Source organism: Lepidothrix coronata, unplaced genomic scaffold, assembly GCF_001604755.1.
Source record: "Lepidothrix coronata isolate B3197 unplaced genomic scaffold, Lepidothrix_coronata-1.0 Scaffold12, whole genome shotgun sequence".
In the NCBI taxonomy this organism is placed as follows: domain Eukaryota; kingdom Metazoa; phylum Chordata; class Aves; order Passeriformes; family Pipridae; genus Lepidothrix; species Lepidothrix coronata.
Window position 1 is genome coordinate 6,400,174 of NW_016690192.1, and position 27,122 is coordinate 6,427,295.

Genomic DNA, 27,122 nt, shown 5'->3' on the forward strand with positions numbered 1-27,122 from the left:
CTCCCAGGGGAGGATGAGCGGGGACATGCTTAAAGGGGTCTGTCTTGTGAAAAACACTTGAAAATCAGCAATTAAAAGGGACATCTTTGGCAGTCATGTAATCATCCAGTGTCAAGGGTTTTGTGAGCCCCATGATGAGGGAGCTGGGAAAGCCCACGTGAAACTGGAAGGAAGAACCCTCATTCCTTCATGAAAGGACATGTCAATCATCCCAAACTCAACTTAAGAGTTTACTCCGGGCTTCCACCGCCTGTAGGAGAACCAGTGTTGGGGCAAGTGTTTATTCAGTCAAGTAAAAAGATTAAATTTTGGAATAACTCTGTATTGACCCAAGGTGTTTCCATTACCGCAACACGGTGTAAAACCTTGGCAATGAGCTTTCCTATAAGGATAACATCGCTGCTCAGCCAACCTGTGTGGAGTTACTACTCACTCCCAGTCTGTGTAACTTCATCACACAGTCATTAAGTGCCAGGGAGAAGATTATAAGGTGTTACATTATTTATCCTGATAATTGAAACCACTCCTGACGTTTCAGCTTTGGCCGTTCAAAGCAATAACCCTTCGACTTCAAATACCGGGAAGGGAGTTAATCAGGGATTTCTGAATGTGTCAAGTTTATTGATCTTGTTAACAGGAAAATACGTGTGGTTACCTGGGTGAGGAAGGAAAGCAGTTATCATCTGAGCTGGGATTGGTTGGGTGCTGTCATTGATGCCTGAGACAACAAAGATCAGTGTTAAACAAAAATTAATGGCAAATGTTTCCCTGCCATAGTTTTCCAGCCAAATTTCTTGTGTGGGTAAATTTACCTTAAACAAATAAATTTCCTCTCAGTCCTGATTTTGCTGGAGGTGAACGGGTACATTCTTTTGCCACAGTTGTGCCCAGCAATTAGCACCAAGAACACTTTGCAAACCAATCCACTTTCAAGGTTCACAGCTCCTTTAGAGACTGGGAGGTTTTAGAGGTGAGGAGTCCCCACTAGAGAGGCTGTAGGGTGTGTCATGTTCCAAATCTGGTGGGTTTGAATTAACTAGAGCACATACTTGGGGGAAAAAAGTGTCATGTTGATTTTGCCTGTCTTTAACTTCTGAACATACTTGTGCAAATGCCTCTAGAAGGTTCTAAATATACAGCCACTGTTATCTTTACAACCCAGCTCTTGACTTCACCAAAGCCAAAGTGCAGCTGAGAGGTCTCTTTTCTGTAGCCTCCTGGGAATTGCTCCCAGCTCTGTTACCACCTTAAATCCTGGCTTGTTTGGGCTTCATTTCAGCCATTCCACTGTTTTGTCTTGGATATATAAAGTCAGCAGATTTGGAGCCACTTGGGTCTCCTCAGGATGTGTGTGAGTACCAGCAGTGCAGGGGCTGCACGATGGGCGTGAAGAGCTCATGGTCTTGCCAAAATGAAGTTCCTTGGCAGGATAGAAGGAGCAGTGGTGTGGAAATACCAGGATTTCCCTTGATTTTTGACTCACACACGATGCACAAATTGCTTTGCTACATGGATTGTGCCTTTTAAATGATGTTTGGCTTAATTCTCATTTGATTGTTTTATGCAGTTGTAAAATACATGTTTTCTATGACAAGCCCACGATAAAAGTGAGTATTGATATGAACCAGCATTTCACCTACTCAGAGATAAAAATATTAATAAAGTACAACTGCCAGGACAGACTTTATTAAAACAAGGTTCTAGAAACAGTTCTGTTATCTTAAATAATATTTTTCTAGTGAGGAAATGCATTAATATCATGCATTTCATGCATTTAAGCTTATCAATACCAATTAATTTCAGATTTACAGCTGAAATGTTGGTGTCACAGCTCAGCCAACCATTCCATGTAGGAAGTCTGGCAGACAACAGTCCCCTGAATATAATTTGCATCAAAGTACCCAAGTAATCCTGTGTAAAATGTCTTAGAAATTTGTGAGCCATTCACAGTGGCAAGTTAACGTAATTACTTAACATAATGCAAAATTCAATAGAATTACTATTCTCAATTGCTGACTCATTGGAATAATAAAGAAAACTAAATAAAGCAATTGGGATAATTTGATGCGTTGGTAAATATCAATAAATTGCATATCCTAAAATTTAGGCAGGTCCAGGAAAAAATGGACCTTTCTGCCACATGCATCAAAAAACGTGGTGCTTGTTATGGGGGCTGAAAGGTGATTTTTTTCCCCTTGAATACCAATTATTGGCTGTAAATGAGCTGCAAAGGAATGTTATTTTACATGTTTTTTACAAACACCTCACTGCAAAGAAATTGGGGTTTTCTTCGGGTGGCTTAGAGAAATTATTTAAACTTGTAGAGTTTCGAAGGGGTTGGCTTTGCAAAAATAGATGGTTTCATCTTTATTTACCACAACAAAAAAAGAAAAAGAGGTTAAACTGTCCTTAATAATTCCTTTAATGCTGCTGCCAGAAAACAGGCAGGAAGATGTGTTGCAACATATTCACTCTTTGGGGATAACAGCAGGAAAAAGCGGTGACTGCCTTTTTTTTTTTTTTTTCCCAGAAACTAAAGTTTTGGAAGGGATTTGGCCCATTTCTGAGCACAAAACTGCCATTTTTACACAGCGGGATGTGTAAAAACAGGATTTTTAAAAGCAGGATTTCCAGAATTTAGGGCTTGGCATCCTTCTGAAGGCTGACCAAAATATGAATGTTTGGGCTCTAAATTCTGAATATTACAGCCCAGCATTCTGCAATAGGACTGCTTTGGTCCCAGGGTGGGTACTGAAGTGTGGTCTGTGCAGCCTTCGGAGAGAGGTAAAATGCTTTTAAAGAAAACAAAGAGGTTCTCCCTGCCTTATCCAGTTACCACCAAGGAATGAAGGCACAGCTCTTCATTTCCACTGGAGCATATTGTCACTTGTGTTTGTTGTCTTAGGAATGAGTTTCTTATCTGCAAAACGATCTTTTTCACCAGCCATTCCCAGTTTAATCTGACTCCTGATGCCCTTTAGAGCAGACTGGCTGTTCCCAGCTGAGGAGCCGCTATTTATGTGTGTCTGTCAGGAGCACAATTTATGACAGACCTGCGAGTTCTGTGGACTTGAGATGTTTTCACAGTTGTTAGACCTGAGCAGTTATTTCAGTCAGACCAACTGCTTAAATTGGGTTTGGATTTACCCCCAGACCACGGTGGAGGTTGATGGTCATAAACCCAGCAACCCCCAGCAGAGAAAAATGCCCTGTTCCCGCCTTGACATCATTCCTAGGAAGGTTGGTTGGAAAAATACACTACATTTTTTAAAGGAGTCTGGAATTCCGTAGAATCATAGGATTGTTACGTTGGAAAAGCCCTCTAAGGTCATCAGGTCCAACCATCCCCCAGCCAAGGCCACCACTAACCCATGTCCCCAAGTGCCACATCCACACAGCTTTTAAATCCCTCCAGGGATGGGAACTCCACCACTTCCCCTCTTCCAGGACTGGACAACGCTTTCCATGAAAAAATTTTTCCTAATATCCAATTTTGTCCCAACTTGAGACTGTTTCCTCTCATCCTGTCCCTTATTCCCCAGGAGCAGAGCCCAACTCCAACCTGGCTCCACCCTCCTGTCAGGGAGATCTTTTTGTCTGTGAAATAAAAAGACAAGTAAAACACTAATTTTTGTAAGTTTGGGCTCGTGGTAGTTACTGTTATTTTTATAGTAATTGTGGGCTCTGGTAGTTATTGATGGGTGCAAATTTTTGGTCAAATAATAGTTTAACCAAGCTAAAGTTATACATATTATTTTTAATTAACTTGTGCCCAGGCATGTGTTTCACTTTGAATTCAAGTGTCACATTTGGGAAGTCTGTTTCTCATCATGCTTAAGGTTAAAATATTAGGTCACCAGAAGAAAGAACTATTTGAGGCACATAAGACAAATTAAATGTTAGAAGGAAGGAGAGGGGAGGGAGGAACAGAAATAAAGCTGTGACTTCAGAAAATAAGGTAAAGCGGGAAAGAGTTGGTGAGGGATGAAATGAGCTGCAGAAGGTCTGAAACTCATTTTGTAGTGTTCAAAATTACAAGTTTTTGTGTCGGTTTGGAACAGTTCAAAGCTGTACTTGCAGTGTCCTGAGGCCCAGGAAGAAGCAGGATGTTGCTTTCTGGAAGAACTCCCTCCAAAGCAAAGAACAGTCTGCAATAGTTTTAACCAGATCTCTGGAGAATGGGAAGTTTGGATGTTCTTCCATTGGAGAGAAAGAAAAAAAAATGCATAGAATGGAAAAATAGCTTGAAAATAAATATAATTAATATAACAAATAATAAAGATAATATTAATAAATTTTTACTATATCTACATATTCAAAGATGTAAAGTTGTCCAAATTATATGGTGTAAAGGTGTTTGCATCTTGCTAAGAGCAACTTTAGAACATTAATCCTTTTATGTTTCCTTATACTACATTCACCCTGCTGATGTCAGGTGCTTTTTTTCCCTGGAATTAATACTATTTCAATCAAAAATGAGCATCACAGAAACTGAGAGAACACTTGGGAATACCCACATTTCAATAAATGTGTCATTTAGGTTCAGATTAAATTGTAGAAGCATATAATCTCATACAGTGTAAAATATTTTTTAAAAGGTTTCAGCAAGTCAGTGAATTTGTCATCTTTTTTAACAGTATTTCCTCTCTCTCCCCTGCCTGTCTTGTTTAGTGTCCAAGGTGCAGGACATGGATGTGGATGGGATATGCTCCAGTCCCAGCCATCCTCTCCCAAGGCCCATCAGCCCAACGTCCCTGTGGGGCCAAGGGCTCTGGTATCACTGAGGGCAGAGCTGATTTATGGGGTGAAGCTGATGGTCATTCCATCAAAACCTCCTTATCTGGAGCCTAATGCCAGATGAGAGGTGGATAAAGACCGTGTGTGTGAGATCCCTGCAGCCCCAGGGGGGAATCCAGGAGGAGGGAGTGTGTTTTCCTAGGCAGCACAAAGGTTTGATAGAGGAGGCAGAATTTAGTGCCTGGAATCTTACCCTGCTTGACTGCTCTTCAGAAACATCTCAGAGTTTTTTCCCTCTGCATCCAAAAACTTGGAGGAGCCAACCTTCCAAAGGTAGCAAATAGCTTTGTCAAACCAAACGTAAGTGTGGGGAGTTTCCTGCCATTTCCAGAACCCTTAGGGGATGATTTGGAGTTCATCTTGAATAATGATGTAAGAAATGTGCCAGGAAAGATCCAAGTGCTTGTCCAGGGTTGTTCCCTAACCAGCTGCAGCTGCTGAGCGGGCACAGCACCCTCTCCTGCAGGGAATGCCCCTCAGCTTTGCAGGAGTTTTCTTAGCAAAGAGATAATTCAAGTGTTTAGGAGGAGAAAACTAGTGAATCTCAGAGCTCATTTATTTAATTTTGATCAGTATTTAGATCAAATATTTAGAACTCAACTCCCCTTAAAGCAACACCCTCCATATTCCTGGGTTTAAGTTGGAAATTTGGAGGTGCACGACTTGGTGTTAGGCAGGACCCTTTGGAGCAACTCTGGAAAAAACACAGGAGTATCCCTCTGATCCCTGTGGATCCCTGGATGAGCCAGGATGTCGGGACCTGAGCTCTGCTTACACTTCTGTCCTGCACTCCTGGTTTTCCCTGGAGAGAAGAGTATAAAGCACTTGGTTGTGTAAAATTGAGCTTTTCATTCTTGTCATTATTATTTTCTAGGCAGCTCTTTTCTCCCAAAATGAGTTGTTCTGATAGAGACACTAGAAATTCCTTAGGATGCCAAAGAAAAACAGGCAGTAATTGCTTGGGATTGTCCTTGCCAAGGGATTCATTGCAGGAGAGATGGATTTTATGGAGCTCCCAGGGCTGTGGATGCTGCCAGGCTGCCAGGACGGGGTTATCCAGCCCTGAGAAATGCTCAGACTGATATGTTTGAGGAACTGTAGGATTTGGAGGGGATCAGGAAATTTCATCTGTCCCAGTTTTAGTGTAGAATGGCCCAAATGGCCTCAGGTCTGGGTTGGGCCACCTGGTGCCAACTCATGTTCTAATCTGTTCAAAACAGCATCCCAAACCCACAGTAATTTTGGATGCTTTATCCATCATGTAAAGCATACATCAGTCTGGAATGTGAGGTAACAACTAATTAAAGTAGTTACTGAGGCAGATCATATTTGCATATTGATATTTTTTAATCAGAGTCCTAAAGTGGTTTGGGTTGGGAGGGGCCTTAAAGCTCATCTCATTCCAACCCCTTGCCATGGGCAGGGCACCTTCCACTAGACCAGGTAATTATTATTGTTGTTGTTGTTGTTATTATTATTATTATTATCCAGTGGTGCTCATAATGATATCAAAGGACACCATTAGGAATTTTTTACTTTATGCCCCTGCTTTCCTAGTGAACCCTTTCACCCCTGTGACTTTCAAGGGGTGTCAAACAGTAATAGTTTGTATTACCCAGAACTTTCCCTTAAGTTACACAGTGACGTAGAAGTCTGGGCAGTTCTTTTTGCAAAGCCCTCACATTGCTAGGATATTATTATGAACCAGAGCCAATATATTCCCATTTTCAAAGCAAGGCACAAGCTTTTTGCTCTTTGGAAAGTATGAGAGAATATTATTCATCTGTTTGCTTTAAGGGATATCTGCCAAGCGAAAACCCTTTCATTTGATTCTGTGTGAAGCTGGAACACAAGTGTGGAACAAAATCTAATTTATTTAACAATGTAAGAATAATTTATGCAGCATGAATGGGGATGCATTGGTTATATGTAATCATAAAAATAATTTATTGACACACCTTTTAATTAATGGCAGTTTTCTAGAGTGTGTTTCTTCTCTCTGTGCTGTCACCTCTCAGCATCCGTTAGGAACAAAAATGCCCTGAAGTTACACTCTCCATAACCCACATTTAGGTTGTAAATTTGGAGTAATTTTGGTGTTAGGCAGGACTCTTTGGATGCAGCTCTGGAGAGGGCACAGGAGTGTTCTTCTGATCCCTGTGATGTGCCGGGGTGTCAGGACCTGAGCTCTGCTCACAGTTCTGTCCTGCACTCCTGATTTTCCCTGGAAGAGAAGAGTATAAAGCCCATGGTTGTCTGAACTAGGCAACATTGGCTGCCTTTTCCCATCAGTCCATTTTCCCATCAGGACTCTGCTATTGGATATAAATTATTTAGATTAACAGCTCTGACTAGTTCAGTGCTATGGTACTTTGGGGTTTTTTAAGCAAGACAAAATGCCTTTCACTTTGCAAGTGAAAAGAATGTCAGGAGAGTCTTCACACAGAACCAAAGCTTTTCCATCTCCACTTGGTAGATTGTGGAGATAATACAGCATTTATTTGCTTTTGCTCTTCAGATTGGATCATGTCCACAAACCAGCCTGGCTCTGCACACACACCTTAATCCCTGCTGGCTTTAAGGCATCTTCCAGTGCCACTGGGCCATAGGATGTCTTTTCTGTGGCTGATTTTGTTAAGCCCTCACATTCCTCTGTTTACATTGCTGTCACTTAGAGATTTATTTACCAATGGTGATCTCACCTAACCAACCTGCTGACAGACCTAAGTGGGAGCTTGAGTTCTGGCAGGATGGTGTTGGAACAGGGATCAGAAGGGAGGACAATGCTCTTGATACTCAAAGCATTTGGGACTTTGTCTTGCCTTGTCCTATTCATTCATTTGTCCATTTTTGCTCAAGATATCAAAATTAGGCCTGTATTCATGATTCTTTCTTGTTGGGTACTCACTCAAATCCTTCTTAAAGCAAAAAGGGGAGAAAAGACAGAAAGAAAGAGAGAAAGAGGGAGGGAGGGAAGAAATGAAGGAAGGGAGAAAAAGAAAAGAGAGAGAATCCATGGGGTGTGGTAGAAATGACCACACAATTACACCATCTTTGGAATATGTATTTTTAATATGTTGGATTGCAAAAATAAATACAACATGATCTCACAAGGTTCAGTTTTTCTGTTAATATGTTAAAGCCTGGTTACAAACCTTTTGCTAAATTAAGTTCTAGTTCCTGCCATGGGCAGGGATGCCACTTTCTATTCCAGGTTGCCCCAAGCCCTGTCCAACCTGGCCTTGGACACTTCCTGGGACGGGATGGGGCAGCCACTGCTTCTCTGGGCAGCAGATCTGTCCTGACATGGCCCTGTCACTGCCTCCTCTGAGATCCCAGTGCAAACTGAGAGGTTTTGGGTGTGGACTCAGTCTTCTGTAAATTTTGTGCAATCAGATACTCAAAGACACCTGAGAATGGTGTAAATTTAATCCTCTGTTCTGTTATTCCATGAAGCCAGAAGTGTTGTCACAGGGGGAACTGCAGTGGGATCCGAGAGCAATGGACAAGCTCCAAGGGAAACATCAAGGCTAGAAATATTTAAAGCATCAAACAGAAAACAGAGTGGAAATCAAATCTTATAAGAAATAATCTTAAAGCCCTACAGTGCTGTGTCAGCTGTTGGTCATTAAGATCCAGCACTTTCCTCTGTCTTCTGTAGCCTTCACTGAATGGTCTCCGGGGCTTTGAGGGGTGCAGGCAGCGGGAGAAGTGTTGAGGGGCAACACCCAGACCCCAGAAGCTGCACTGTGATTAGGCTGGAATTGTTCCTACAAGCTGGCATCTCTGGTTTTGACCTGCTGACTGCTGTCCTCTCTACTTGAGCCAGAATTTACTCAAGAGATTAAGTCCATCCACAGTCAGAAACCCCTCTGGGCTTGGATTGACTTCCATTTCATTAGGATTTAATCATTAGGACTTAAGCTTGTCTGTAGATGTTAACACAATAATTGCTGAATAAAACCTAATTTACATCCTGTTGGAGCCAAAGGGACCCTTCCTTTTGCTGTGGGAAGAACAGGTTCAGGACCCTGAAGCAGGTACACACTGGAGCAGGGATGCTGTGATTTGCTTACACAAAGCAGGTGAGGGATGCAAAAGATGGACATTGAAAGGAATCTGCAGCTCAGCCTTGATCCCAAGAAATTGATATCTGTGTTTAAAGCCAAAGCAGCTGCCTCTTGGCAGCAGGAGGTGGGGAAAGTGTTTAAGCTGTAGGAGCCCCTGCATGCTTCTGTTTGCTGTGTTTGGATGGGACATCTGGTGAGCAGAATCTGTCCAGTGGGAAAGGATCTTGGAGAGCTGGTGATTGCTCCCCAAAACCAGTGTGTTGTGGGCAGTGGTGGTTCAGGGAGTGCCTGCTGGCAGCTGCACTGGCAGCAGCACTGACTCCAGGGAACAGCTCTGGGTGCCCATCGAGAACCAAAGGGATGCACAGGGAGTCCTGAGATACTAAATCTAAATGTTTTCATCCTGAGCCATCTCATGGAAAACAGTGCAGGCATCAGGGAGACGTCAGGAAGAGATGCAGAGGCAAGAGGGGATTTTGTGAGACCTTCAGCAGCTGACTGGGTGACACAGCAAGGGAGCCAGGGAGTGGCCTTTGTTCATTGATGACATTGTGCCAATAACTTCCCCACAGCGATGTGTTACTGGCCTGGATCAGGAGTCCTGATGTGGGAGCTGCTGTTCTGATGCACGTCCCAGCCCAGTACATCCCTTCTTTTATCACCATGACCCGCAGCTCTAGGAGCAGAGACCAGGGGACATTCTCTTGGGTCTCAGGGATCCTCCTGTCATACTTTGATGCTCCAGTTCCTTTCCTTTGATTTATCCTTCTGCCCCATTAAGGAACTGATTTCTGAAACAATTCTAAGTAGTGCCTGCTCTATAGGAGTTCCTAATCTCCTGTTTTCCCTCTGTGAATTCCCCTGACATGCAGCCCCAGGGCAGAGGTGCTGGAATCCAGGCCCTTCATTTTAAATCTTCACCTTCTGAGGTAATCTGCAAAATCCTGCTCCTCGGGGCATTCCCATCCAGGTAAACTGGTGTCCCAGCTCACTCCTAATCCTTGCTGTGTGCAGCTATTGCAGTTAAACCTCCTTCCGTTCAAAGGTGAGCCTTTGTGTAGTCCCTGGGTTAAATTCCATAATAAATTTAGCCTGGAGAAAATAATAAATGAATAATAAATGAATAATTAATTATATCCTATTGGGGGATTTGGTGGATGTGCTTTGTGTCCCTGGTTACATCTCAGAGTATCTTTGTTGGCTGAATACAACACATTAACTGAGGCATCTCAACCCACCATCAGGCTGTTAATGATGAGTTTAATTGGCAGTTAAAGGTTGTGCTTTTGCAATCCAACGTGCTTGGGAACATCTTGGGAACATCATCCAATGAAGCCTGGCCCCCTTCCCATTGATTTCTCAATTGTAAGATGCCTGTGGAAGGAGGTTTCCATCTCTCCCATCCCTCTTTCCCACCCCCCTGTCTTCACACTCATAAATTACTGTGGTTAATTCCTGGTGTTTGGCTTCTCCCTATGAACTGGAAAGCGACGCTGCGGGAATCCCGCATGCTGCTCTGGAGCTGGTAGCTCGGGAGTGCTGGGAGATGTCTGGGGTGTCCTGGAAGGCAAGCCTAGCCCTTCTTCCCACTAATCCCATTAGCTGGTCCTGGCTGCTGTGACAGGGACCAGCCGCTGGCTCTGTGAGCCACGAACACAATGAATGGGCCACTTCAAAGAGGATAAATGGAATTTGCATTTCCAAGCTCTCACAGCCAAAATCTTCAGGAGGGGATGAAAGTGCCTTTTGTTAAACTTAATGGCAGAGTTGATTAAAAAAGCTCTGATTTTTCCCTATTAAGGCATAGGGTGATTCCACGGCTTTTGGCATCTGGAGGAGGATGAATTCTGCAAAAAAAAAAAGCACACAAAGAAAGTAACCTGTTGCCTCCCCAGCTGTCATCATACTTAGGGATATTCCAGTATCCTTTATCCAGTTTTGAGAGCCATATATGAGCTGTCTGGGGTGGGCGTGAATAACAAAGAAATTATCAGCCAATTTTCATTAGGCATCTCCTTTTGCCGGGACCTCAGCAGAGCCCGGGTGTCTGCCCAGAAAATGGATCCCAAATATCTCAATGCAGAATGCCTCCACCTGGATTCTCAAAGCAAGGAAGTAAAAGGGCTGATTCATGCACCTCAAAACACCCCTAAAACCCTCCACTGAGTGCCAGCACAGAGCTGTGGATTATCTGTTCAAAATAACCAGGTCTTCAGAGGTTTAGTAATTTCCTTTCTTTGCTTTGTTTGAAGAATATTGGCAAATAATTTCACATCTGGATTTATGTATTAAAGGTCTCCTATATTGCCTAAAACAAAGCACCTAATGAAAGAAATGTGTCCATTTAACTCCTGTCTTAGCCTTGGTTCTGTTTCATCACTAAATGTTACCACACACGGAAGGTTGAGGGAACATTTCCTATTTCAAGGGCATCAGTGCTGGGAGAGTTTGCATTTTCTATACACACTTTAAATTCTGTCTCTGCCTGCCGTATTTATCAATATGAAGTGCAAGTTTGGTTCAAAAATAGAAAACAATGTGTTAGCTGCTTTAAATAAACATAATTTTTTTTTTCAGACAGTTTATGGTTCTTTTCTCATCAAGGCTGGGTGTACTCTTGAGTAGAACAAGAATTATGCAAAAAACATTTATTTCATACAACATGAATGTATATTTTGGCTGAGCTAATACTTTTTACCAGGGCAATGAAGATTTTTTAAAATAATAAATATTCAAGATCTTGTTGAATATAAGGAAATAATTCTTATTATTTTCAGCATTTCACAAAGAGTTTTCAATATCTCACGAAGAGTTTTCAATATCTCACAAATGAACCTAAAGTTAATAGAAGGAAATAACCCTCATCTTCACTTTGGGCTGGTTGGTGAGACACTAAAAACTACCTGCAGCAGTGTGGGAATGTTTGAATGTTAAACTCTCCAGGGCACAAAGCCCGTGCCAAGCAGTATCTAAAGACCAAATAATCCCTTATCCAAGATCCTTCCTGGAAGGGACGGCAGGTCCAGAACGAATCGAATCGTGAGCACAAATCCCAGGAGCCCCTCGCCTCGGCCCCTCCCAATACAAGAGGCAGCTCCCTGGGGGGACATTTTGTTGCAGAGTTGCCTGTGAAATGTTTCAGCCCTTTGTGTTCCTGATTGATTTCAGGGATGAGTATGAAGAGGACGGGTTCTGCCAGCCCTACCGGGGCATCGCCTGCGCGCGGTTCATCGGCAACCGCACCATCTACATGGAGTCCTTGCACATGCAGGGGGAGATAGAGAACCAGATTACAGGTGGGTAAACAGCACATTGGCTTCTTCCCCACAGAGCTGTCTCTTCCCAAAAAGCTGCTAGAGTTTTATAAACAGCAATACCGTTTTTATTTGCACTTTATTCCCTCTTGCCATGAGCTTCACCCTGGACTCTGCCTTGCGTGGTGTCCGTGGAGGGGTCACCTGGAGAGTGACAGTCTGAACAACTTTCATGCCTCTACTCCTCCAGATCCCCCCAAAAACCTAAAAACTGATTTTTCAAGGAGAAGGGTCTGTGTATTTACAGCTTCTGAGAGGCTCATAGCCAGGCTACCTTGTGCTGCTGTTACCCAAACAGATTTTGAAAGCAAAGGGAGATCAGAATTAGTTGATTTTATGTGGTTGAGATCATTTAGGTGCTGGAAAAGGCTGCATAAAAAATCCAGCAGGGAGTGTTCTTCCTTTGGATTTAGTAAAGAACCAGTTTTAATTGTTTTTGTGGGATATGCTGATGGGAAATTCAAAGAGAGGCCTCATAGATATCATGATACATCTATTCTTTTTAATATAATTTACTCCTGGCCAGGTCCCAACCGTGGTAATCATCTTCTCTATATTCAGATTTTTCTCTTGCTGTCAGATTACCCCAAATTTCTCTTCTCCTCGGAATGTTCTTCCTTTGTCCCCAAACACTGTCAGCATCACAAAAAAGGCTTCTGCGTTGCCCCCAAGAAAGGCCAATGGTTTTTGTACAGCCAACAGTTCATAATCTCACAGCATTTAGTTTGAAGAGTCATTTGGGATTGTATTAAAGTTGTCATCTTCCACAAAGGAACTGGTACTGTCATCCTGCAGCCTGCAGGAATTTGGGTTTTACCTGTTGGCCAAGAGGCATCCAAGTATTACAAGAATTTGCAAACTATTAGAAGTTATTGGGAGGGGAAAAAAAAGAATAATTGGCTTTGTGGTTTTGGTAACGTGCTTAGCATTAACCCTGGTTGAAAACCAGGTGTATTTTCCTTGTCAGTGAAATTAGCATCATTAATAACTTCTGGTGTAATTCGTGATGTGTGTTTCTGGAATCATCACCTGAACCTCTGAGAATAAAAGCTGCAGTGGGAAGTGAGGCAAGAGCACAGGAATAGCATTCCCAGCAGTTTAAGTGCAATCCCTGTGTGTGTTTTTCAGCTGCCTTCACCATGATTGGCACTTCCAGCCATTTGTCAGACAAGTGCTCCCAGTTTGCCATTCCCTCGCTGTGCCACTACGCCTTCCCCTACTGCGACGAGACCTCCTCGGCCCCAAAGCCTCGGGATCTGTGCCGGGATGAGTGTGAGATCCTGGAAAACGTCCTGTGCCAGACAGAGTATATTTTTGCAAGATCCAACCCCATGATTCTGATGAGGTTAAAGCTGCCCAACTGCGAAGATCTTCCCCAGCCAGACAGCCCCGAAGCTGTCAATTGTATCCGGATTGGCATTCCAATGGCAGATCCCATCAACAAAAGTAAGTGAAAAATGTCTAGTTTTCCATGGAAATATAACCTAAAGAACTAGCAGTATAAAAATAAATATATAATATTATGTATTTTATCACATAATTATATTATTTATTCTATAATTATTATATATACTTATATATTTTATAATGTAATCTATAGCATATAACATATAATATATAAATAGAAATATATAATATAAGTAAAATACTGCTGAGTAAAGATTGGCTGTGAGGGTTTGTGCATCCAGGCTGGAGCTGATGCATCCAAGTTGGAGCTGGTGCTGGGCTTTGCCAGCTCCCAGGTGCTGTCCTCTCTTAATTCCCAACTCCAGCACTTCTCTGCCAGCTAGTCCAGGGTGTAGGAATTCAGAAAGACTTCTTCAGGTAATTTCTAATTAATATGAAATTTTTCTAATTAATATAAAGTAGGAAACCCTGAAGTGTAAGCATTTGCATGCTGAGGAACATGGGTGGCTTCATCCTCCCTGCCCTCCCACTGCAGCCCTTGCTTGTCGAGGGGAATGGTTGTAGGGGCTGGATCCATGGCTGTCCCTGCCTAAGCCAGCCTAATTTTAGGCACTGGCTGAGCTCACTCTTTGATCAGGCTGGCCTGCAGCCTGTTCACAACCCTTACACATCTGAATAGTCAAATATAAAACATGGCTCCCACAAATTCTCCACCTTCCTATGAAAATAATGGCTGCAATTCAGGTTCCCACTGTAGTTTTTATTTCTTTTGTGTATCTTATATTAAAAACGCTCGGCATAAGCTGTTTTCATTACAGAAGCATAAGCTTTAAATCCTCCCAGGAATGTGAATGCAAAGCAGGCCCTGCATTAGAGCCGCAGCAAATTGGGAGCCCGTGTTCCCAAACTGGCTTTTCCCGGCCCTGGGCCAGCAGCAGTGCTGCATCCATCTGCCTTTCTAACACTGTTGGGTTTCTGTGACCAGGTTTTGGTAGCATGGGGGCTACCAAAGCAGCTTCTCTCTTCTTTGAGAAGCTGCTGGAAGATTCCTCCATGTCCTGCAGAGCCAGTGCCGGCGGCTCCAGGACGGACCCACCGCTGGCCAAGGCTGAGCCCAGCAGGAATGACAGCAATGCCTCTGGGATAACATAGTTAAGAAGGAAAAAAGTTGTGGGGCAGACGAAGATTGCAGCCAGAGAAGAGCAGAATGAGAACATGTGACCAACAGTGCAGACACCCAGGGGCCAGTGAGAGGCCCCTGCTGGAGCAGGGTCCTAGCAGGGACCTGTGACCCATGGGGAGAGGAGCCCATGCTGGAGCAGGTTTTCCTGGTAGGACCTGTGGCCCTGTGGGGGACCCACAGTGGAGCAGCCTGTGCCTGAAGGACTGACCCCATGGAGAAGTGACCCACACTGCAGCAGTCTAGGGAGAACTGTTACCCATGGGATAGACTCACACTGGAGAAGTTAGGGAAGGACTGTCTCCCGTGGGAGAGACCCCACAGGGAGCAGGAGAAGGACTCCAACTCCTCTCCCTGAGCAGCAGCAGAAAAAAGAAGTGATTGTGATCCCCATTCCCATCTCCCTGCACCACTGCGGGGGAGGAGATAGAACTTAGAAGCATGGAAGGGTGGAGGAAGGTGGTTTTAAGGTTTATTTTACTTCTCATTATCCTGCTCTGATCCTGTTAGTAATAAATTTAATTAATATCCCCCCTTTGAGTCTGTTTTGCCCATGATGGTGATCAATGAGTGATCTCTCCCTGTCCTTAACTCATGAATCCTTTGTTGTATTTTCTCTCCTCTGTCCAGTTGCAGAGGGGAGTGAGAGAGTGGCGTTAGGGGGTCAACCCACCACAGCCACCAACCATTGCTTTGGCTTATTTTCCTTTCCAGACCACAAGTGCTACAACAGCACGGGGGTGGATTACCGGGGCACGGTGAGCGTGACGCGCTCGGGGCGGCAGTGCCAGCCCTGGAACTCGCAGTACCCCCACACCCACACCTTCACTGCCGTCAGGTACCCCGAGCTCAACGGGGGCCACTCCTACTGCCGCAACCCCGGCAACCAGAAGGACGCCCCGTGGTGCTTCACCTTGGATGAGAACTTTAAGTCCGAGCTCTGTGACGTCCCGGCATGTGGTAAGTGCTGACCTGTTTTATGTTTCATTTTGGGACAGAAAGGGGAATGGTTTTCATAGAATTTTCATAGAATCTTCTAAGTTGGAAGGGACCCACAAGGATCAAGCCCAGCTCCTATGTGAGTGGCCCATATGGGGATCAAACCCCTCACCCGGGTGTTATTGGCACCATGCTCTAACCTGAGCCAGCCTCAGGGTCACATCCTGCCAAATGGGAGGTCAGGGAGATGTGCACAAAGTGTCTTTTTTGAACCCATGAGAAAAGAGGTGTAGGCAAGGCTGACTGCAGTGTTTGTAATTGAAGGCACAACATCCCTGCTCCGAGGAGACCTTTGGGCACTTATTGCTCCTGCAGCTGATAAAGTGGTGCCATGAAAATAATTTCCCAGGGAATACCTGCACATTGGCAGCCCAAGTGTCCCTGACTTTCCAGGTTGCTGTTGCAATCAATGCAACTCCTTAGCCCAAATTAAGTCATAGAATCAAAGAATCCTTTAGGTTGGAAAAACCCTGACAGAAATTAATTGGGACGGACAAAATTACTCGATGTCCCAAAAGACATCGAGTCCAACCATTCCCAGCACTGCCAAGGCCACCACTAACCCATGTCTCCAAGTGCCACATCCACACAGCTTTTAAATCCCTCCAGAGGTGAGGACTCCAACCTGACCCTCCCCTGGCACACCTTGAGGCTATTTCCTCTCACCCTGTCCCTTGTTCCCTGGGAGCAGAGCTTGACCCCCACCTGGCTCCACCCTCCTGTCAGGGAGCTGCAGAGAGCAAGAAGGTCCCCCCCGAGCCTCCTTTTCTCCAGTCTGAGCCCCCCCAGCTCCCTCAGCCACTCCTGGTGCTCCAGACCCTTCCCCTTCCCTTCTCTGGACACTTTCCAGCCCCTCAATGTCTTCTTGTGCTGAGGGGCCCAAAAATGAGGAGAGGGTTCGAGATGCACATGATCCAGCCCAGACTGTCTGCCTCTCCCCTGATCTCCTCTTTCAGTAAGAACATAATTTAGATCCCATTTTGGCATTGATTCCCATCTTTTCATTAATTGGAAAAGACTTTGGAACAGGCTCAGAACATGTCTCACTGCAGGAATGTTCATAACCATAACCAGAAAACATTTAATTTGGTTCTGGCTATGGAGCAGTAACATCAAAGGTATCTCCTTTCCAAGGGGAAAGAGAATATTACTGTGACAATTTGTAGGCAACATAAAATTTTGTGTGAAACTTTTTACTCTGAGTTTCCATAACATTTCTGGATACATTTCTGGCATGTCCATGGAAATATGTGTATTTTTTTCTTGGCATGTTATCAATATTGTTATTTTTGCATGCAGATAAAACAATTAGGAACCATTTGTTTAGGTCTTCCATCCACTTCCCTCAGGTCTCTGAAAAGCAGACTCAAATGAGATCTGAATCTCCAATTTTTGTTCGTTTTGCAAAATCAAAATGCAGGTAGGGCAGTTCTGTAAACACGAACTTAAAATACAGCTTAGAGGGCCTGGCAAGATCACCTCTATTTTTCAAACAAGGTCTGAGCTGTGTTGGCAGTGCTGGTTTAACAGTTGGACTCGGTAATCTCTGAGGGCTTTTCCAATCTCAACAATTCTGTGATTCTGCTTTTTGGTTTTAATTATCAAAACCTCTCACCACTGCCTTAACTGGTCCTCACTGTGCAGCTGTTATGTGGCTTTATTATTCTAAAGACAAACAGAGCTGTATCAGGTGAGTAGTAATTTAATTGTTAAATGCTAATCTGCATATTAAAACCAGAGTCCTGTGTGGGACTTGCATTCTGCTGGCTTTGCACTGGCTGAAAGAGCCATTTCAGGCGCATTTTAATCAGCATTGTGCATTCTGCCTCACCAGGACATGCCTAGATGGGAAATGGATTTAATTAGGGTGGCTCCCAAGAAACCTATTAACCTAATGAGGCTTCACGGCAGGGGCTGCTACTTAATAAGAATAATAATTCCCTTTGACTGGAGTAGCCCAGGTGATGAACTGGTGCCCAGGTCTCTGCCTGCCTCGTGCTGCTGCTTTCTTTTCCTTTCTTCAACTGTATCCCACGAGCTGCCATAGATTTGTTTCATATAAGTTTGTCACCCTGATTATAGGGAGATGTGAAACACAGAGTAATTCGAGCATGAGGGTTAGCAAAGAAGGTTTTGAAGGAGGGGGGAAGGGCAGTGATTGTGTGTCTGTGCTGGAGAGCAGCAGCTGCCAAAGAAACCCACAGTGGATCCATGCTGGACTTCCACTGGAGATGGAGTGAGAGCACACTGGGCACAGGGAGAAGGTCATGGGGTCATTAGTCTTCTGTTTCCCAAATGCTGTAGAAATACTTGGTCTACCTCTTCTCTTAATTAAAAAACAGATGGCACAACTTAATCTAAAAAGAAGGGTCCAGGAGGAGTGTGGGAGGAGCAGGACAGTGGGAGCCTGTGAGAGGAGAGGGGGAAGAGGGGTTGTGCAAAGTGACATCCAGAACCATTTGAACTTTGCCTCTGTCACAATTTGAGTCAAGCCCAAGCTTCAGATCAAGTTCGTGTTTAATTAAGTGCATAAAAGATATCTGTGTGGGCCGCTGAGCACTTGGACAAATCCACCCTGGAAAACACCAACAAACAAACTGGAATGACCCTGTAGAATAATAAAACATTCCCCATCGTGTCAGAATCCGCTCAGCCTGATGCTGCCACAGGCATTCCCCATCTCCCTCATAAACAACCAGGCTACAGCCACCAGTCCTGCAGCTCAGGGGATCCTCCAAGTTCCCTGGTGTGTTAATCCGTGTGTAATGATACCCTAAGCCTTAGGAATGCTCCTGGGAAGCAGCAGGGCAGGGCAGGCGTCAGCAGAGCAGGCGGTGGAAGGTCTGTCCTTGTCAGCACCAGCGGGTGCTGTGTGAGCTCCTTCCCAAAGCCTCTCCCCTCCTTCCCTCTGAGCAACATTCCCTGGGAAGCCAGAGCCAGTAGTGCCTGATGTCTTGGGCAGTGGCAGAAGGGGGGTTCATGTTTCTAAAATTAGTCACTGGGAAGAGACCTGAGTGCAGAGGGAACAAATATTATGTGGAGCATTCACACTATGTCAAATCAACTGGCTTCCCAACCTCTTCCAGATCCTTCTCCTTTATCCCTGCTCTTGCTTTCCTTTCACCTCACATTGCTGTGTCCTTTGTGCCAGTTTTTGCCACCCTGCTCAGCTGACACTCAGTAAGGAGTTGGTAGAGGGGTGGGTTTTCCCATTAGCCTGTTAATCCTATTAAGACCAAGTCCTCGGGAAGATTTATTTTAGGATTACACTACAGCTTTTGTCTGTGTGTGGACTTTTTGAACCCCTTTCCTGACTTCCTGGGGTAAACCCCAGACTGTTCTCTCTATTTCTTGCCATTTCTGTGCATTTCCTCCCATTTCCCATGTGATCTCCCTTTCTTCTGCTCTTTCTTCTGCTTATTGTTCTGCTCCTGCACCTAAAACTAACTAGGAAATCAGTTTTCAGCTGCACATGCTATTTGTTCTGGTGCCCTGGGTGGCCAGAGAAATGCTGGGAGATGTTGAGAACAGGAGACTGGAAATACATAGGGGGATAAAACTATCCTTTTTTAATGGGTCCCCACATTTTTATTGGATTAAGGAAACTATAGCACCAAAACCTAATATACATATTAAAATTAGGAGTCTGCAATCCCACCAGAGGTTTTTTTAGAATTATAGAATGGCCTGAGTTGGAAGGGACCTTAGAGATCATCTAGTTCCAACCCCCTGCCATGGGTAGGGTCACCTTCCACTAGCTTCTTCCATAAGCTACTTTAGGAATTAACTTTTCTGTGGATCTGTGTTAGGCCAGGACTCTGTTTCACCCCAAGCAATGGCCATCTCACTTCATTCAGCTGCTTCCTGACCATCAGCAGGTTTGACCAGGCAGGCTGCTGGGAAATTCTTCTTGGTCATTTTGGGTCCTTACAGAAATGTTACTCCACCAAATTATTTTTTCTCTTAATATTAAGGAAATAAAACAGCATTCAAGGTGAATTGCAGTAAGATAAACTGGATGTTTTATTCTTTTGAACACTTGAGCCAGGGATGTATTTGACTCTGTTGGGTGTTTCAGCTGTTGTTGGTTTGGGGTTTCTTTTTTCTGAAACAGATTATAAGGATTCCAAGGAAAAGAATAAAATGGAGATCCTGTATATCCTGGTGCCAAGTGTCACCATCCCCCTGGCCATAGCCTTGCTCTTCTTCTTCATCTGCATCTGTCGCAACAACCAGAAGTCGTCGTCCCCTCCGGTGCAGAGGCAGCCGAAACACGTCCGAGGGCAGAACGTGGAGATGTCCATGCTCAACGCCTACAAACCAAAGGTAATCCCACATTCCTGCTGTCTGGACAGGCAGGGAGGGAAATGCTTCCGAAAACTTGGTGCTGAAATGCTGAGCTGGTTTCCAACTTGTGATTTCTGTGATTTTTGTAAGGGCTTTTCTCAGCAGCAGCATAGCAAGTGTGGGCCGTGGAGCCAATTCCTATGATATTCTTGTTATAGGAATATAATTCCTGATATAAATCCTATGCTAAATTCCTATAATAAATTCATATATTTATATTATTTATTATTTATATAATTTATATGTGTCCTATAATTTCTATAATTTCTCCTATATTACTTATAGTCCTATAACTTATATAATTCCTATATTTATTCAATTATTATTTATTTTTAATTTATTAGTTATTATTTAATTTTTATTTATTGTTCTTAATTATTATATATTTTATTAATTTGTATACTTTATAAAACTCCTACATTAAATTCCTATAATTCCTATATTAAATTCCTGTAATTTGTCTTCATCTGGACAAATAGGAGCTGGAGGGTTTTTTGTGATAAAACGAGCAACCCTTTCCTGAAGCATCTCTAAAATGCCTCATTTAAGTTGGAGAGCAGTGCTGATCAAGACGTGGTTCAGCGTTTCCTCAAGAGAGTATTTTCACGAGTCTGCTGCATCCATGTGTCGTCTTTCACTCAGCTGAAATCCCTTTGGAAAGACTTGTTCCTTGTTTTTTCAGGCTTTCATTCTCTTAGTTAAAAAGATAAATGACCAAACCAGCTCAAAGCTCTGCCTGCAGCTCTGGCCAACGTGGCTCTTGCTGCTGGTGTTTGGCTTCACTTTAGTCCCAGGTTCAGGAAGAATTTTTTCAAATAATTTCAGATTTAAGCCTGATTAACCTCGTGCTCCTTGTTTAGTGGCAGGATGTGCAAACCTGTGTCACCCTCTCAGGGCTGTAACTGCCTCCTGCCATCTACAGGCAGAATAATGCCCTGGGAGCGTATTCCCCTTGTTTTTCTCACTGTGCCAAGTCTCTTGGACTGGCTGATCCGTGTGGGTCCTTCCAGCTCAGGATATTCTATGGCTCTTCAAGAACTTGATGAACTTTATTCTTTCAGAGTGAAAAATCTATATTTACAATTAATTAGAATAGAAACTGTGCAGACTGTGGTGTCTGAAACAGTCAGGCATTTTTGATAGAGAATGACAAAGCAAAATTAATTCCAATTCGGATTTTATTGAGTTTCAGCAGTGTGAACTCTGACCTTTAAATATTGCTAGAGTTGGTTTTTCTTCAGCAGTTCTAATAATTCAGCATCAGGAAAGGTTACACTTAGAATTACGGAATGGTTTGGGTTGGAAGGGACTTAAAAGCTCATGTTGTTCCAGCAGGGATACCTTCCACTAGACCACGTTGCTCCAAGCCCTGTCCAAGTTTGGTGTTATATTTTAGCTCCTCAGTCCCCCACACATACCAGCCCAGTGAATTTATCCTCATTTTCCTTCAAAGTTCTTAATCTCAACTGTTGTATACAGCTTGGAGTAGCTTTATATCAAAATGTTGGTAATAATACAAAAAACCCCATTTCGTAAGTGTCAAAACTACATCTTGCATCCAACCTCCATGGAAGATCTCGTTAAATTTGGATTTGCTTCTTGCTCCCTTTTCTAGTAGATATTTTGGAGACAATCCTGGTTAAATTGAAGATAATGGGAATATCAGCATGATTTTAATGAGGTCATAATTCCCACCCATCCTGCTGACAAACACAAAATGGGAAAACAACTTGCCTGGAAATGTTTGCAAATATATAGACCATTTGCTTTTCTTTTTTATTTTTAAGTCACGTGCTGCAAAAGTTTTCCATTGTATTTATGCTAATTCTGGATTTTCCCACTGAGAAACCCAGCTCTCCCTGTCTCCAATGTTTTGATTGCCTTTCAAACAATATTTTAAAAGAAAGGAAGTGGAATCTTATTTTTAAATAATATAGGCAGTATTAATGTCAACTTTGGGGCAAAACACACTTAGGCTTCAAGCTCCAACTGAGGGAGATGTTTCCTCAGATAAATAGAAATGTTAGCATTTCCTCCAGTTAGAAGGGATTTTAATTGCCTTCAAAAAATCTAATAAATTAGGGTTCTCTTGTCATCCAGCTAATGAAGAGGGGGAGGGGTTGGGCTTCCCTCTCCCTGCTCCCCCTTTCCTTTGGCCTCCCGCCTCTTGTGTATTTTACACTTCCCTACATTTTGGACACCCATGGATGACAAATACTTGTCAAACAAAAACTGAGCAGATTTATAATCACTCCACTTGAAATGAGCCCTTCCTGCCAAAACTTTATGACTTCATTTTCTTCCCTAGTTTTCCACTCTGTTGGTTCAAACAGACGAACCCAGGCTCAGGTCAGACAGAGGTCATTTCACTTTCATTACTAAAATATAATTTACAATATACCAGACCTAAACAAGTTTTAGCCTAAAGGATTTGTGTAATATAAACCATCTGTTCCTCAACAATATAGCTAATTTCCTGCCATCAACGTACAGTCTACTGACTGACTGCTTAAATGGCTTTATTATTATTATTATTATTATCATTATCATTATTATTATTATTATTATTATTAATGTAGCATTTGTCTAAAAGTCATAAGTGATCACTGTAATTTGAATTAATTTATGCTAAGATGTCATTTTTCTGTGATTATTTTAAATGCCAGTTCTCTCCCATATTGCCACTGTAAAGCTGCTGTTATATGATTTCAGGAACGCAGATGCCAATGTTTACACTGATTTACAAACCCCAATTTAGATCCCAAACTCATTAGCCTTAAATTACTACCTGTGGCTTTACTGAGGATCCTAAAGAGTGGGTTTGGGTTTGGGTGTTACAAGTACAAGTGGAAGTTTATGTCTGAGAATAACATGGCTTCTTCATGGCCTGAGAGTGAATATCTGCAAACAGAATAACAATGGTGTTTAAAAGTTTGCCTTTCTTTTTTGACCATTCTCTCAGTTTTCCAGGTGACTCTGTTCTCCGTGTTTCAGGATGGAACATTCGGTCAGGTGTGAACACAAAGAGTCTGTGCTGTACCTGGAAGGGTTAATAGCAAAGTCAAGGGAGAATTGGCTACAAGGACATAGTATAAAAAAAGATAGGGTTTTTTTCTGCTAAAACTTTAGGCCCTAGCCCAGAAAACACTTGAGCATGAACCTCTTAAACTATGGGAATTGCCTCAATTCCTGAAATTAGTCACATTCAATTTGAAGTACAGGAATGCCCAAGGCCAAGTATATAAATGCCAGTGCTGAAACGCTGATGGTTCCTGCATATATTTGAATCTAATACTTACTTCTTGTACCTGATCCTGTGGAGAGGGTGAGAAGGAAACCTCAATTACTTTTTGAAGCACAGTGCACCGAGGTGAGGTGGTGCTTTCCTGATGCTGGGATCCTGGTGTCCCTCAGGCTGTGCCTGGCCCAGAGCTGATGCTGTTGCCCTGACATCTCACAAGGCCGAGCAGGAACATTGCCAAAAGGGTTTGTGGACCAAGGAGCTCCTGTGTTTGCTTGGCTTCCAGGCATCTGCACAAAGAGATATTTTACTGAAAAATGTGTTTCCAGTCCTGTTTTCCTGATGTGTTCCTGCTGTGGTTTCTTTACCAGAGCAAAGCCAAGGAGCTGCCTCTCTCAGCCGTTCGCTTCATGGAAGAACTGGGTGAATGTGCCTTTGGGAAGATCTACAAGGGACACCTCTACCTCCCCGGCATGGACCACGCTCAGCTCGTGGCCATCAAGACCCTCAAGGACTTTAACAACCCTCAGCAGTGGGCAGAGTTCCAGCAGGAGGCCTCCCTGATGGCCGAGCTGCACCACCCCAACATCGTGTGCCTGCTGGGCGTGGTGACGCAGGAGCAGCCCGTCTGCCTGCTCTTCGAGTACATGAACCAGGGCGACCTCCACGAGTTCCTCATCATGCGCTCGCCCCACTCCGATGTCGGATGCAGCAGCGACGAGGACGGGACCGTGAAATCCAGCCTGGACCATGGGGACTTCCTGCACATCGCGGTGCAGATCGCGGCAGGCATGGAGTACCTGGCCAGCCACTTCTTCGTCCACAAGGACCTCGCCGCTCGCAACATTCTGATTGGAGAGCAGCTCCACGTGAAGATTTCCGACCTGGGGCTCTCCAGGGAAATCTACTCGGCAGATTATTACAGAGTGCAGAACAAGTCCCTCCTGCCTATCCGCTGGATGCCTCCGGAGGCCATCATGTACGGCAAGTTCTCCTCCGACTCGGATATTTGGTCCTTCGGAGTGGTTTTGTGGGAAATATTCAGCTTTGGGCTTCAGCCTTACTACGGGTTTAGTAACCAGGAGGTCATAGAGATGATCAGGAAGAGGCAGCTGCTGCCGTGCTCCGAGGACTGTCCCCCCAGGATGTACAGCCTGATGACGGAATGCTGGCACGACCTGCCGTCCCGGCGGCCGCGCTTCAAGGAGATCCACGCCCGGCTGCGCTCCTGGGAGGGGCTCTCCAGCCACACGAGCTCCACCACCCCCTCCGGTGGGAATGCCACCACCCAAACGACTTCCCTGAGCGCCAGCCCCGTCAGCAACCTCAGCAACTCCAGGTACCCCAACTACATGTTCCCAGCCCAGGGGATACCTCAAGGCCAAATCGCCGGGTTCATCGGCCCCCCGTTACCTCAGAACCAGCGGTACATCCCCATCAACGGATACCCCATCCCACCGGGATATGCTGCTTTCCCAGCCGCCCACTACCCCCCACAGGGCCCTCCCAGGGTGATCCAGCACTGTCCTCCTCCCAAGAGCCGCTCTCCCAGCAGCGCCAGTGGATCCACCAGCACAGGGCACGTCACCAGTTTGCCGTCGTCGGGATCCAACCAGGAAGCAAATATCCCTTTGCTATCCCACATGGCAATTCCTAATCATCCAGGGGGGATCGGGATTACAGTCTTTGGAAATAAAACTCAAAAACCATACAAAATTGACTCCAAGCAGTCTTCCCTGTTGGGAGACTCCAGCATCCATGGACCCAATGAATCCATGATTTCGGCAGAGTTGTAAATAAACGGGGCCTTTGTAAATAGAACTATTTACAGCACAAACTAGAAAGTCGTAGAAAAGATTTATATGCAAATATTTTATTACAGATTCCTCTGGTTGTTGAACAGACATTGCAGGAAGTATCTTCTGTGAAGTTTCACTGCTTGACAGGATGGGCAGAAACAACCAGGGACAGATCCTTGTGGTGGGAATACTCAGCCTTGGCAGCAGACGCGTCGTTTCTCCGAGTGCCACCAACAATTCAAAGAGGGGAAGGGGGAATTTTGTTTTTTTCTTTAAATAAAAACATTTTATTATACACTTTTTCACAGCTTTTTAAACCTCCAGTGTGGTTTAAATCACAGAAACTTTTTTTATACTGAAAACATATTTTAATATTTGTCTCTTTTTTTAAGGGATGCAAAGATTTGGAGATCCACTGGGAGTGCAATTTCAGTGCCAATGGGTGGTAAAATATTTGTAAATGTTGCAGTCGAGGATTATGTTTCAAATATGTGATCTGAGAGCTGAATAAATCACTTCAGGTAGGATTTTGGTCCTTCATTAAGTTGGGAGTCTGAACTCAGATTCAGACCAAAAACTATCATTTCTCTGACAGCACAAATGCTCGAGTTATCAACTTGCAGCCTACAAAACTCATCTGCTGCTGGCTGCCAAAGACAGATGGAGTTCTAAGGAATTGCCTTAAAGGAAGTGAAGTTAAAGGGTTTTAATTTCAGAACCTGAATCAACTTCTTCAAAAATAACATTTCATAACCTAATCATTCACGCAGAAATTTTATCTCCTTTTGTTGCTGTGCAACTGTGTAATGGAAAAGCTCCCAACCCCAATTTTATAGATGACAATCAGTTTTCCCTGGAATATTTATTGTGTCATTTCAGTTACTCCGACTCCAGTAACCCTGGGAAAAAAGGGAGACTCACATTCCATCAGGCAGCAAATCCATCGATAGCAATTGTGTCTAATAATGTGAATTAGTGTTGACTTTCCACTTAGAAATACATCAGTTGTGTAATTGCTAAAAACCCATTCAGGTACAACCAATCCAGATTCTTCATTTGAAACCACTTTAATGAGTTACACACGTGCTGTGTACGGTACAGTTTTCCACAGACTCTTTTTTTTGTACTGAATAGTATTTTTATTGTACACGAAAACAATCTTTTGCTCAGTTGACAATGTTGTATAATATGACTTTGTTTTTATCTTTTTGCACAAGAGTGTGAGGATGTTTTGTACAGCAGAAGTGAAAATACATCTCTGCATTTTATATCTTGGTCTGTTTCTTTTTATTTTTAACCTGATGTAGATGTTCTTGAAATATATTCTGGTGATATTCAGCCACTACCTTATACAAATATCTTTCTTTGTTTTCACTGCATGCTTTTAATCACTGTATTACTTGATGATTGATTTATTAATTATGGGCATTTCAATTAGGCAAGCATGAAAATGTAATAACAAAGGCTATTTTATAATTAAGATATGTGCATTTTTGTATTTCACATGCCAGAGATGATATTAAACACTGATTATTTTATGCTGCTGTTTATTAAAACATTGTTTTACCATAAACATACCGGTATTTCCTCCATCTTGGTGTAAGGTACTTGAAATGTTTTGTGTTCATCAGGGAGTAACATGTACTCACAGGTTAAGAACAGTAGGTAATTGTGTAGTAAGGACTTTGGTGTCTTCTGAGGTATTTTATGATCCTGAGATATCAGCTTCATACGGGTTGAATTTACATCTGGATCAGTAATGGAAATATGTTACATGTCAGCTAAAGTTTGGGTTTGACTGAAGATTCAGACAAGGACAAGGGGAAATGGGTTCAAACTGAAAGAAAGTAGGTTTAGATTGGATATTAAGAAAAAATTCTCGTCTGTGAGGGTGGTGAGGCCCTGGCACAGGTTGCCCAGAGAAGCTGTGGCTGCCCCATCCCTGGAAGTGTCCAAGGCCAGGTTGGA

General features: G+C 43.6%; 1 protein-coding gene across 4 annotated transcripts in view; it reads left to right on the top strand.

The window, feature by feature from the left end:
• Positions 1-26,422, top strand: part of ROR1 (receptor tyrosine kinase like orphan receptor 1) — an 87,775-nt gene extending 61,353 nt beyond the window's left edge. For all 4 annotated transcript variants that reach the window (XM_017805347.1, XM_017805348.1, XM_017805346.1 and 1 more), the window contains exons 5-9: positions 12,036-12,163; positions 13,310-13,627; positions 15,483-15,728; positions 19,882-20,093; positions 23,727-26,422. In XM_017805347.1, the coding sequence (XP_017660836.1) occupies positions 12,036-12,163; positions 13,310-13,627; positions 15,483-15,728; positions 19,882-20,093; positions 23,727-25,151 (2,329 nt within the window). In that variant the 3' untranslated portion in view covers positions 25,152-26,422. The remainder of the gene's footprint in view (positions 1-12,035; positions 12,164-13,309; positions 13,628-15,482; positions 15,729-19,881; positions 20,094-23,726) is intronic.
• The last annotated feature ends 700 nt before the right edge of the window (positions 26,423-27,122 follow it).